Source organism: Somniosus microcephalus, chromosome 3 (genome assembly GCF_052327205.1).
Source record: "Somniosus microcephalus isolate GS21.2 chromosome 3, FLI_Smic_1.0, whole genome shotgun sequence".
Taxonomy (NCBI): Eukaryota; Metazoa; Chordata; class Chondrichthyes; order Squaliformes; family Somniosidae; genus Somniosus; species Somniosus microcephalus.
The window spans coordinates 372,533,792-372,546,294 of NC_140989.1; the positions used below are offsets into that span (position 1 = coordinate 372,533,792).

The window sequence follows — 12,503 nt, forward strand, 5'->3', positions numbered from 1 at the left end:
GGTACTCCTCGTCCTCGTCGTCCTCATGCTCCTCCTCCTGAGGTGGTGGTCCAACGTGAGGTGGCAGTGCCTGAGTCCTGCGGATAGCCAGGTTGTGCAGCATGCAGCAAACGACGACAAATTGGGAGACTCGCTCCTGCGAATACTGATGGGCTCCCCCGGAGTGATCGAGACATCGGAACCGTTGCTTGAGCACGCCGATTGTTTGTTCTATGAGGTTCCTCGTCGCTTGATGGCTCTCGTTGTATGCCTCTTCAGCAGGGGTCGTAGGCGCACGGAGCGGGGTCATGAGCCAGGTACACAAAGGATAGCCTTTGTCCCCGATAAGCCATCCTCTTGGGGGAGGCTGTGCCTGGAACATGTCAGCCACAGTTGTCTGTCACAGGATAAAGGCATCGTGGCTGCTGCCTGGAAAGCGGGCATTGACAGCTAGGATGCGCTGCCTGTGGTCACACACCAGCTGTACATTGAGGGAATGGTAGCCCTTCCGGTTGCGGTAATCCTCGGCATGCTCAAGAGGTGCCCGCAAAGCCACATGTGCGCAGTCAATGGCGCCCTGGACCATGGGGAAGCCCGTTATTCTTGCAAACCCCACTGCACGCTGCTGCTGCTTGTCCAGGGTCATGGGGAAGGAGATGAATTGATGTCTCCTTCTGAAAAGGGCTTCGGTCACCTGGCGGATGCAGCAATGCACGGCGAACTGGGAGATGTTAGCGATGTCCCCAGTAGCGGATTGGAAGGAGCCGGAGGCATAGAAGTTGAGAGCCACCGTCACCTTCACTGCCACCGACAGAGACGTCCTGCGCATCAGCTGTGGCTGCAGATCTCTCTGAAGCAGCCGGCAGATGTCTGCAACCACCTCCCTTCGGAATCGCAGCCTCCTAACACACATCGCGGCAGACATGGTCAGATAGGAGGTCTGCTGGCGGTATACCCTGCGTGGGTAAGGCCTCAGTTGGCGACGCCTGTTGCCCCCTCTGCGTCTAGCCAGGGCTGCCACTCTCTCACGGCGTTTGTAAGCCCTTCTGGCATAAGGCTGAAATTCAGCGTTGCCACCCAATGCAGCCCCCATTATATGCTGGCAAACACTGAGCTCTGAATGAAGGCTAAGATAATTGGTAAGCTCTGGCCTGAGCCAAAAATACCTGTCCAAGTGTTGGTCCAAACCAGTAAACTCTCCTCCTTGGTCTCTGTCCAAAAAACCGTTGCACAAGAGTGAATGCTGCAAAATGGCTGGCCTTTATACTGCTGGGTAAGTGCCCTTTAATTAGCGCTCCCCGCGGCCCGGCTGGCCTGTGTACCATTCCACTTCACAGTCGCTCGGGACGCCCGGCGCACAATGGGCCGGCACGAGTGAAGTTCCGGTTTGGGGCGCACAAAGGGCGTTGCACTATTAAATGACGTCATGATCTGCGCGCACAGCAGGGCGCACGCTAAGACTTTGCGCCGGCGCTAAATGTGTCCTGAAGTTGGGGAGAGGCGCAGCTCGTGCTGCGCCCGGGCGATAAGCGCCTAGCGCTCGAGATCTACTCCCCCTAAGGCGCTAACGGCTGGCGCGCCCAACTGAATTTCTAGGCCTATGTGTTTTAAAAGCAACGTTTTTTTTAAAGACGCAGAAAGCGGGAAAAAGAAAGGAAAAGTTTGGAATCAAGATGGCGGCGACTCACCTCGGTTCAGAACGATAAGGCCCGGCCACACACGCACCGATTGGCCCGGCGGTACACGCCAGCAACCCGGCGTGCGATTGGTCGAGCTCGAGGTCACTCTGTCGCTAATGAGCGGATAATGAGATGCTAATGAGCGGAACGTTGAAGGTTTTTGGGATACCGCGGGCGCGATATTAGCCCGGCCGAAACGTAAATACGCTTAAAACCGTCTCGGAAGCATAAGCTTTCTTTGGAGGTAACGCGCGTGTAGGTACGCCCTGTAACTTTCGAGCGCATACCCGACTGACGCACACGCGATGACAGACAGACAGACAGAATGACAGAATGACAGACAAAAGTACCGATTTATATATATAGATACTGGGATAGAGCACAATTATATTAATACCAGGATAGAGCACAATTATATGAATATACTGGGATAGTGCCCAATTATATTAATATTTACTGGGATGGAGCACAATTATTTTAATACTGGGATTGACCAAAATTATATTAATATACTGGGATAGAGCACAATTATATTAATACTGGGATGGAGCACAATTATATTAATACTGGGATAGAGCACAATTATATTAATACTGGGATAGTGCACAATTATTTTAATACTGGGATTGACCAAAATTATATTAATACTGGGATAGAGCACAATTATATTAATACTGGGATGGAGCACAATTATATTAATACTGGGATAGAGCACAATTATATTAATACTGGGATAGTGCACAATTATTTTAATACTGGGATTGACCAAAATTATATTAATACTGGGATAGAGCACAATTATATTAATACTGGGATGGAGCACAATTATATTAACACTGGGATTGATCACAATAATATTAATACTGGGATAGTGCACAATTATATTAATACTGGGATAGAGCACAATTATATTAATATACTGGGATAGAGCACAATTATATTAATACTGGGATAGTGGACAATTATATTAATACTGGGATAGTGCACAATTATATTAATACTGGGACAGAGCATGATTATATTAATACTGGGAGAGTGCACAATTATATTAACACTGGGATAGTGCACAATTATATTAATACTGGGATAGAGCACAATAATATTAATACTGGGATAGAGCACAATTATATTAATACTGGGATAGAGCAGAATTATATTATTACTGGGATAGAGCACAATAATATTAATACTGGGATAGAGCACAATTATATTGATACTGGGATAGAGCAGAATTGCATTAATATTGGGATAGTGCACAATTATATTAATACTGGGATAGAGCACAATTAACTTATTACTGGGATAGAGCACAATAATATTAATACTGGGATAGTGCACAATTGTATTAATGCTGGGATAGTGCACAATTATATTAATACTGGGTTAGAGCACAATTATATTAACACTGGGAGAGTGCACAATTATATTAATACTGGGATAGAGCACAATTATATTAATACTGGGATAGAGCAGAACTGTATTAATGCTGGGATAGTGCACAATTATATTAATACTGGGATAGAGCACAATTATATTAATACTAGCATAGTGCACAATTCTATTAATACTGGGATAGAGCACAATTATATTAATACGGGGATAGAGCACAATAATATTAATACTGGGATAGTGCACTATTATATTAATACTGGGATGGAGCACAATTATTTTAATATACTGGGATAGATTACAATTATTTTAATACTGGGATAGAGCACAATTATATTAATACTGGGATAGAGCACAATTATATTGATACTGGGATAGAGCACAATTATATTAATACTGGGATAGAGCACAATATTAATACTGTGATAGAGCACAATTATATTAATACTGGGATAGAGCACAATATTATTAATACTGGGATAGAGCACAATATTATTAATACTGTGATAGAGCACAATTATATTAATACTGGGATAGAGCACAGTTATATTAATACTGGGATAGAGCACAATTATATTAATACTGGGATAGTGCACAATTATTTTAATACTGGGATAGTGCACAATTTTTTTTAAACTGGGATAGAGCACAATTATATTAATACTGGGATAGAGCACAATTATATTAATATGTACTGGGATAGAGCAAATTATATTAATATACTGGGATAGAGCACAATTATTACATTAATATACTGGGATAGAGCACATTTATATTAATACTGGGATAGAGCAAAATTATATTAATACTGGGATAGTGCACAATAATATTAACACAGGGATAGTGCACAATTACATTATACTGGGATAGCGCACAATTATATTAATACCGGGATAGAGCACACTTATATTAATACCGGATAGAGCACAATTATATTAATATACTGGGATAGTGCACAATTATATTAATATTTACTGGGATGGAGCACAATTATTTTAATACTGGCATTGAGCACAATTATGTTAATACTGGGATGGAGCACAATTATATTAATAGTGGGATAGAGCACAATTATATTAGTACTGGGATTGAGCACAATTATATTAATACTGAGATAGAGCACAATTATATTAATACTGGGATAGAGCACAATTATATTAATATACTGGGATTGAGCACAATTATATGAATACTGGGCTAGTGCACAATTATATTAATACTGGGATAGAGCACAATTATATTAGTACTGGGATAATGCACAATTATATTAATACTGGGATAGTGCACAATTATATTAATACTGGGATAGAGCACAATTATATTAATACTGGGATAATGCACAATTATATTAATACTGGGATAGAGCACAATTATATTAGTACTGGGATAGTGCACAATTATATTAATACTGGGATAGTGCACAATTATATTAATACTGGGATAGAGCACAATTATATTAATACTGGGATAATGCACAATTACATTAATACTGGGATAGAGCACAATTATATTAATACTGGGATAGAGCACAATTATATTAATACTGGGATAGAGCACAATTATATTAATACTGGGATAGTGCACAATTATATTAATACTGGGATAGAGCACAATATTAATACTGTGATAGAGCACAATTATATTAATACTGGGATAGAGCACAATATTATTAATACTGTGATAGAGCACAATTATATTAATACTGGGATAGAGCACAGTTATATTAATACTGGGATGAGCACAATATTATTAATACTGTGATAGAGCACAATTATATTAATACTGGGATAGAGTCATAGAGTCATAGTCATAGAGTAATACAGCACGGATAGAGGCCCTTCGGCCCATCGTGTCCGCGCCGGCCATCAAGCCCTGTCTAATCTAATCCCATATTCCAGCATTTGGCCCGTAGCCTTGTATGCTATGGCATTTCAAGTGCACATCCAAATGCTTCTTAAATGTTGTGAGGGTTTCTGCCTCCACAACCCTTTCAGGCAGTGAGTTCCAGACTCCAACCACCCTCTGGGTGAAAAAGTTCTTTCTCAAATCCCCTCTAAACCTCCCGCCCTTTACCTTGAATCTATGCCCCCTAGTTATTGACCCCTCTACTAAGGGAAAAAGCTCCTCAGCATCCATCCTATCTATGCCCCTCATAATTTTGTACACCTCAATCATGTCCCCCCTCAGCCTCCTCAGCTCCAAGGAAAACAAACCCAACCTGCCCAGTCTCTCTTCATAGCTGAAGCGCTCCAGCCCTGGTAACATCCTGGTGAACCTCCTCTGCACCCTCTCTAACGCGATCACATCCTTCCTGTAGTGTGGCGACCAGAACTGCACACAGTATTCCAGCTGTGGCCTAACCAGTGTTTTATACAGCTCCATCATAACCTCCTTGCTCTTATATTCAATGCCTCGGCTAATGAAGGCAAGTATCCCATATGCCTTTTTTACCACCTTATCCACCTGTTCCGCCGCCTTCAGGGATCTGTGTACTTGCACACCCAGATCCCTCTGACCCTCCGTCTTGCCTAGGGTCTTACCATTCATTGTGTATTCCTTTGCCTTGTTAGTCCCCCCAAAGTGCATCACCTCGCACTTTTCCGGGTTAAATTCCATTTGCCACTGTTCCGCCCATCTGACCAACCCATCTATATCGTCCTGCAGACTGAGGCTACCCTCCTCGCTATTTACCACCCTACCAATTTTTGTATCATCCGCGAACTTACTGATCATACCCTTTACATTCATATCCAAGTCATTAATGTAGACCACAAACAGCAAGGGACCCAGCACCGATCCCTGTGGTACCCCACTGGCCACAGGCTTCCAGTCACAAAAACAACCTTCGACCATCACCCTCTGCCTTCTGCCACTAAGCCAGTTTTGTATCCAATGTGCCAAGGCACCCTGGATTCCATGGGCTCTTACCTTCTTGACCAGTCTCCTGTGCGGGACTTTATCGAAGGCCTTACTGAAATCCATGTATACCACATCCACTGCGTTACCCTCATCCACACACCTAGTCACCCCCTCAAAAAATTCAATCAAATTAGTCAGACATGATCTTCCCTTGACAAAGCCATGTTGACTATCCCTGATTAATCCTTGCCTCTCCAAGTGGAGACAAATTTTGTCCCTCAGGATTTTTTCCAATAATTTTCCTACCACTGATGTTAGGCTCACTGGCCTGTAGTTCCCCGGTTTTTCCCTACTACCCTTCTTGAATAATGGTACTACATTAGCGGTTCTCCAGTCCTCTGGCACATCCCCTGTGGCCAGAGAGGTCCTGAATATATGTGTTAGAGCCCCCGCAATCTCCTCCTTTGCCTCACACAGCAGCCTGGGATACATTTCATCCGGGCCTGGGGATTTATCCATTTTTAGGCCAGCTAAAACCGCCAATACCTCCTCCCGCTCGATGTTAATATGTTCGAGCATATCACAGTCCCCCCGCCCTATTTCTATGTCTACATCGTCCTTCTCCATAGTGAAAACAGATGCAAAAAATTCATTTAGAACCCCTCCTACATCTTCCGGCTCCACACACAGATTGCCACTTTTGTCCCTAATGGGCCCTATTTTTTCCCTAGTTATCCTCTTACCCTTAATATACTTATAAAACATCTTCGGATTTTCCTTTATTTTGCTTGCCAGTGTTATTTCATGGCCCCTCCTTGATCTCCTAATTTCTTTTTTAAGTATCCCCCTGCACTTTTTGTACTCCTCTAGGGCTTCCTCCGTCTTTAGCCTTTTGTATCTACCAAAAGCCCTCCTTTTTTTCCTAATCCATTCTCGTATATCCCCTGACATCCAAGGTTCCCTGTGGTTTTTGGAACCACCCTTGACCTTTACGGGAACATGTTGCCATTGTATGATCTCAATCTCCCTTCTGAAAGCCTCCCATTGCTCCGATGCGGATTTTCCTACAAGTAGCTGATCCCAGTCCATTTTGGCCAGATCCTGCCTTATCCTATTAAAATCGGCCTTCCCCCAATTTAGAACCTTTATTTCCGGCCCATCCCTGTCCTTTTCCATGGCCACCTTAAATCTTACCATATTATGGTCACTATCACCAAAGTGCTCACCTACTAGCACTTTTTCCACTTGGCCGGCCACATTCCCTAGAATTAGGTCCAGTACCGCCCCCTCTCTTGTAGGACTTTCTACATGCTGGCTCAAAAAGCTCTCCTGGATGCACTTTAAGAATTCTACACCCTCTGAGCCTTTCACACTCTGACTATCCCAGTTAATATTGGGGAAGTTGAAATCCCCCATTATTATTACCCTATTATTTGCACATTTCTCTGAGATTTGCCTACATATCTGTTCCTCTATCTCCCCCTGACTGTTTGGAGGCCTATAGTACACTCCCAGCAAAGTGCTTGCCCCCTTTTTGTTTTTAAGCTCCACCCATATGGCCTCATTAGAGGACCCTGCTAATATATCATCCCTCCTTACTGCAGTAATTGACTCCTTAATTAATATTGCGACACCCCCTCCTCTTATACCTCCCCCTCTGTCTCGCCTGAAGATTCTGTACCCCGGAATATTGAGCTGCCAGTCTTGCCCTTCCCTCAACCATGTCTCCGTGATAGCAACAATATCATACTCCCATGTGTTTATCAACACCTTCAGTTCATCCACCTTATTCGCAAGACTCCTTGCATTAAAATAGATGCCATCCAGCCTTGCCCTTATATATTTGCCCTGTCTACCAAGCTGACTTGTTTTTATATTAATACTGGGATAGAGCACAATTATATTAATACTGGGATAGAGCACAATTATATTAATACTGGGATAGAGCACAATTATATTAATGCTGGGATAGAGCAAAATTATATTAATACTGGGATAGTGCACAATAATATTAATACTGGGATAGAGCACAATTATATTAATACTGGGATAGAGCACAATTATATTATTATTGGGATAGAGCACAATAATATTCATACTGGGATAGAGCAGAATTATATTAATGCTGGGATAGAGCACAATTATATTAATACTGGGATAGAGCACAATTATATTAATACTGGGATAGAGCACAATTATATTAATACTGGGATAGTGCACAATTATATTAATACTGGAATAGAGCACAATTATATTAATACTGGGATAGTGCACAATTATATTAATACTGGGATAGGGCACAATTATATTAATACTGGGATAGAGCACAATTATATTAATACTGGGATAGAGCACAATTATATTAATACTGGGATAGAGCACAATTATATTAATACTGGGATAGAGCACAATTATATTAATACTGCGATTGAGCACAATTATATTAATATACTGTGATGGTGCACAATAATATTAATTCTGGGATATTTAACAATTATACGATTAATAGGGATCTTGCAATAACAATTGGGCGAGATGAATAACTGAAGGTACAGTGCGCGCCGCCGAAGCTCCATGCGCGTTCTCGCGCCATCCAGCAGTGGACGGAAGAGGCTGAGACACGGAAGAGAAACTAACGGGGCGCCAGCAACTGAGAGAGGAGAGACCGTAGAGAGAGACAGATAGAGAGAAGGGGGGAGAGACAGATAGAGAGAGGGGTGAAGAGACAGATAGAGAGAGGGGTGAAGAGACAGATAGAGAGAGGGGTGAAGAGACAGATAGAGAGAAGGGGGGAGAGACAGATAGAGAGAGCGGGGAGAGACAGATAGAGAGAGCGGGGAGAGACCGAGAGGGAGGAGAGGCATAGAGACAGAGAGAGGGGAGAAAGGGAGGTCGGGGCATCGAGAGGGAGGGAGGAGAGACTGAGAGAGAGAGGACAGGTAGAGAGAGAGGGGTGAGACCGATAAAGAGAGAAAGGGAGAGGGGGAGGGAGAGAGGGGGTGAGGGACACAGCGCTATAAATAGAGACCGATCAGATCGAGAAACAATGACAGAGAAAGAGTGAGAGGTGGGCAGAGAGAGTCGGGGATCCCGGGGACTGGGGCAGGGATCCCGGGGACAGAGGCAGGGATCCCGGGGACAGAGGCAGGGATCCCGGGGACAGAGATCCCGGGGAGAGAGGCAGGGATCCCGGGGAGAGAGGCAGGGATCCCGGGGAGAGAGATCCCGGGGAGAGAGGCAGGGATCCCGGGGACAGAGATCCCGGGGAGAGAGACAGGGATCCCGGGGAGAGAGGCAGGGATCCCGGGGAGAGAGATCCCGGGGAGAGAGGCAGGGATCCCGGGGACAGAGGCAGGGATCCCGGGGACAGAGATCCCGGGGAGAGAGGCAGGGATCCCGGGGAGAGAGGCAGGGATCCCGGGGAGAGAGATCCCGGGGAGAGAGGCAGGGATCCCGGGGAGAGAGGCAGGGATCCCGGGGAGAGAGGCAGGGATCCCGGGGAGAGAGGCAGGGATCCCGGGGACAGAGATCCCGGGGAGAGAGGCAGGGATCCCGGGCCGGGATGGAGCCCTGGCGCCAGTGCGCTCTCTGGCTGATCGCTTGCCGGGTTCTGCCCCCCGATCACCGGGTGAGCTGGCCCGGGGCTCAGCTCTTTGAGCTGGCGCAGAGTCTGCGGGACGGAGTGTTGCTGTGCCGGCTCCTCAACAACCTGCGGCCCGGCTCCATCCTGCTCAAGGACATCAACCAGCGGCCGCACATGTCGCAGGTAAGGAGCGCCGAGCCCAACCCGACCGAGCCCAGTCCAACCGAGCCCAGTCCAGTCCAGCCCAACCGAGCCCAGTCCAACCGAGCCCAGTCCAGTCCAGTCCAACCCAACCGAGCCCAGTCCAACCGAGCCCAGTCCAGTCCAACCCAACCGAGCCCAGTCCAGTCCAGTCCAGTCCAACCCAACCGAGCCCAGTCCAGTCCTCGGGTGGCGGACGGGTGTGTTTGGGACACGGGTCCCACCAGTAATGAACGGGCTGGTTTTCCCTGATCGGGAAGGAGCAGCGGCCCCGGTATTCCCGACCTGTTAACGGAGCGTGCAGCCGTTTCCCACCGGGACCCGGGTGTGAAATGCGGATTCCCGGAGCCTCCGCACGGTCTCAGTCAGAATGAAACGGCCACACATGGAGCTTGGGGCAGTGCAATCCGCCCCAGCCCCAGCCCGACACCGGAGCCCGAGCCCCAGCCCCAGCCCGACTCCGGAGCCCCAGCCCGACTCGGGAGCCAGCGAAGGCTCCTACATTTCCAACAGTCTCTCTCATCTGGAAATGGGAAATGGTTAACAAATGTAAATTTCCAGCAAGATTTGTTTCTAAGTAATGATAAAAAAAACTGGTGTGAATGGGGCAAAGATGGATCAGCTGGTGATGGTTCTGGATCAAAGGAGAGCAGGAAAGAAGAATTGCATTTCTATAGCGCCTTTCACCACCTCAGCACGTCCCTAAGAGCTTCACAGCCAATGAAGTACTGCCCCTCCGACAGTGCAGCGCTCCCTCAGTACTGCCCCTCCGACAGTGCAGCGCTCCCTCAGTACTGCCCCACCGACAGTGCAGCGCTCCCTCAGTACTGCCCCTCCGACAGTGCAGCGCTCCCTCAGTACTGCCCCTCCGACAGTGCAGCGCTCCCTCAGTACTGCCCCTCCGACAGTGCAGCGCTCCCTCAGTACTGCCCCTCCGACAGTGCAGCGCTCCCTCAGTACTGCCCCTCTGACAGTGCAGCGCTCCCTCAGTACTGCCCCACCGACAGTGCGGCGCGTCCTCAGTACTGCCCCTCCGACAGTGCAGCGCTCTCTCAGCACTGACCCATCAGTTCATCCATGCGATCTTTAAATGTTTGCCATTGCCTGTAGATAGATTAAAGTCACCCATGATAACTGCTGTGCCCTTCTTGCACGGGCTTCTAATTTCCCATTTAATGCCATCCCCAACCTCAGCATTACTGTTTGGGGGTCTGTATACAACTCCCACTAACGTTTTCTTCCCCATGGTATTTCTCAGCTCTGCCCATACAGATTCCACATCATCAGAGCCAATATCCTTCCTTACTATTGTGTTAATCTCCTCTTTAACCAGCAAAGCTACCCCACCTCCTATTCCTTTTTTCCTGTCCTTCCTGAATATTGATTACCTCCTCAACAGTGCCTCAGTTCTGTCCCTCCGACAGTGCAGCACTTCCTCATTATTGCCCCTCCAACAGTGCAGCGTTCTCTCAGTACTGCCCTTCCTACAGTGCAGCGCTCCCTCATTATTGCCCCCTGACAGTCTCAGCCCTCCCTCAGTGCTGCCCCTCCGACAGTGCGGCGCTCCCTCAGTACTGTCCCTCTGACAGTGCGGCATTCCCTCAGTACTGTCCCTCCGACAGTGCAGCACTCCCTCAGTACTGTCCCTCTGACAGTGCAGCGCTCCCTCAGTACTGTCCCTCTGACAGTGCGGCACTCCCTCAGTACTGCCCCTCTGACAGTGCGGCATTCCCTCAGTACTGCCCCTCTGACAGTGCAGCGCTCCCTCAGTACTGCCTCTCCGACACTGCGGCGCTCCTTCAGTACTGCTCCTCTGATAGTGCAGCGCTCCCTGCGTACTGCACTGGGAGTGTCGGCCTGGATTTTTGGCTCGAGTCTCTCGAGTGGGACTTGAACCCAAGACCTTTGGACTCAGAGGTGAAGGTGCTGCCCACTGAGCCTGGCCTGGGTCCTGAGGGTCGGAGCGAATCGTAACATCCAGACTTTGTGTGGCAGAGCCACTGATCAAACCGTGATGAGTCAAAAGCAGCTGCTGGAGTGGAGGAAAGGGAAGTCGCGCCAGTATCCTGCCATTTCACTCCTTCTGTGGAGACAGAATCAGTTCGCATTTCAGGTCGATGACCTTTCAGCAGAACTGTAAGACTTTGGAGACGAATTGAAACAGTGCCAGTGAAAAGGCCCGGGGAGGGAAGCACACAAGTCTGTGATAGAGTGAAGGTGACTCAATGACAAAGGGGATGATGATGCAAGGCAAAAAGGGATGGTAATGGGACAGTGGTTGAATGGCTCCAGCAGAATAGCGGAGTGGGAGGGAAGCACAGGAAAGCTGGCGAAGCACAGAGGGTTCCCGTGACCCGGGAATTTGAAGGAGGAAGTGGGGTAGACCACATGAGGTGTGAGCCATCCAACCCAAACCTCCTCCACTCCCAGGAGCTCTGGCAATTGTCCGAGGCTGTGCAGAGTGTTCGCTTTATGGCCTCGCCCCTCCCTCTCTCTGGCACCTCCTCCAGCCCTACAATCCTCTGAGATCTCTGGAACCTCCTCCACTCCCAGGAGCTCTGGCAATTGTCCGAGGTGGATGCAGGCTGTTCGCTTTATGGCCTTGCCCCTCCCTCTCTCTGGCACCTCCTCCAGCCCTACAATCCTCTGTGATCTCAGCGCTCCTCCAATTCTGGCCTCTTGCGCGTCCCTGATTTTAATCGCTCCACCATTGGCAGCCCAGCTGCCTGGGCCCTAAGCTCTGGAATTCCCTCCCGAAACCTCTCCGCCTCTCTCTCCTCCTTTAAGACGCTCCTTAAAACCTCCCTCTTTGA

At 47.6% G+C, this 12,503-nt stretch overlaps 1 protein-coding gene across 4 annotated transcripts in view; it reads left to right on the forward strand.

The window, feature by feature from the left end:
• Positions 1–8,503: 8,503 nt before the first annotated feature.
• The window catches only part of LOC147122438 (guanine nucleotide exchange factor VAV3-like), a 307,623-nt gene continuing 303,623 nt past the window's right edge, over positions 8,504–12,503 (forward strand). For 2 of the 4 annotated variants that reach the window (XR_015077746.1, XM_085983597.1), the window contains exon 1: positions 8,504–9,672. Coding sequence is in view for 3 of the 4 variants with exons in the window: in XM_085983597.1 (XP_085839723.1) it covers positions 9,469–9,672 (204 nt within the window). In the remaining variant the exon portion in view is untranslated. The remainder of the gene's footprint in view (positions 9,673–12,503) is intronic. The other 2 variants (XM_085983596.1, XM_085983598.1) reach the window with 2 other exon arrangements.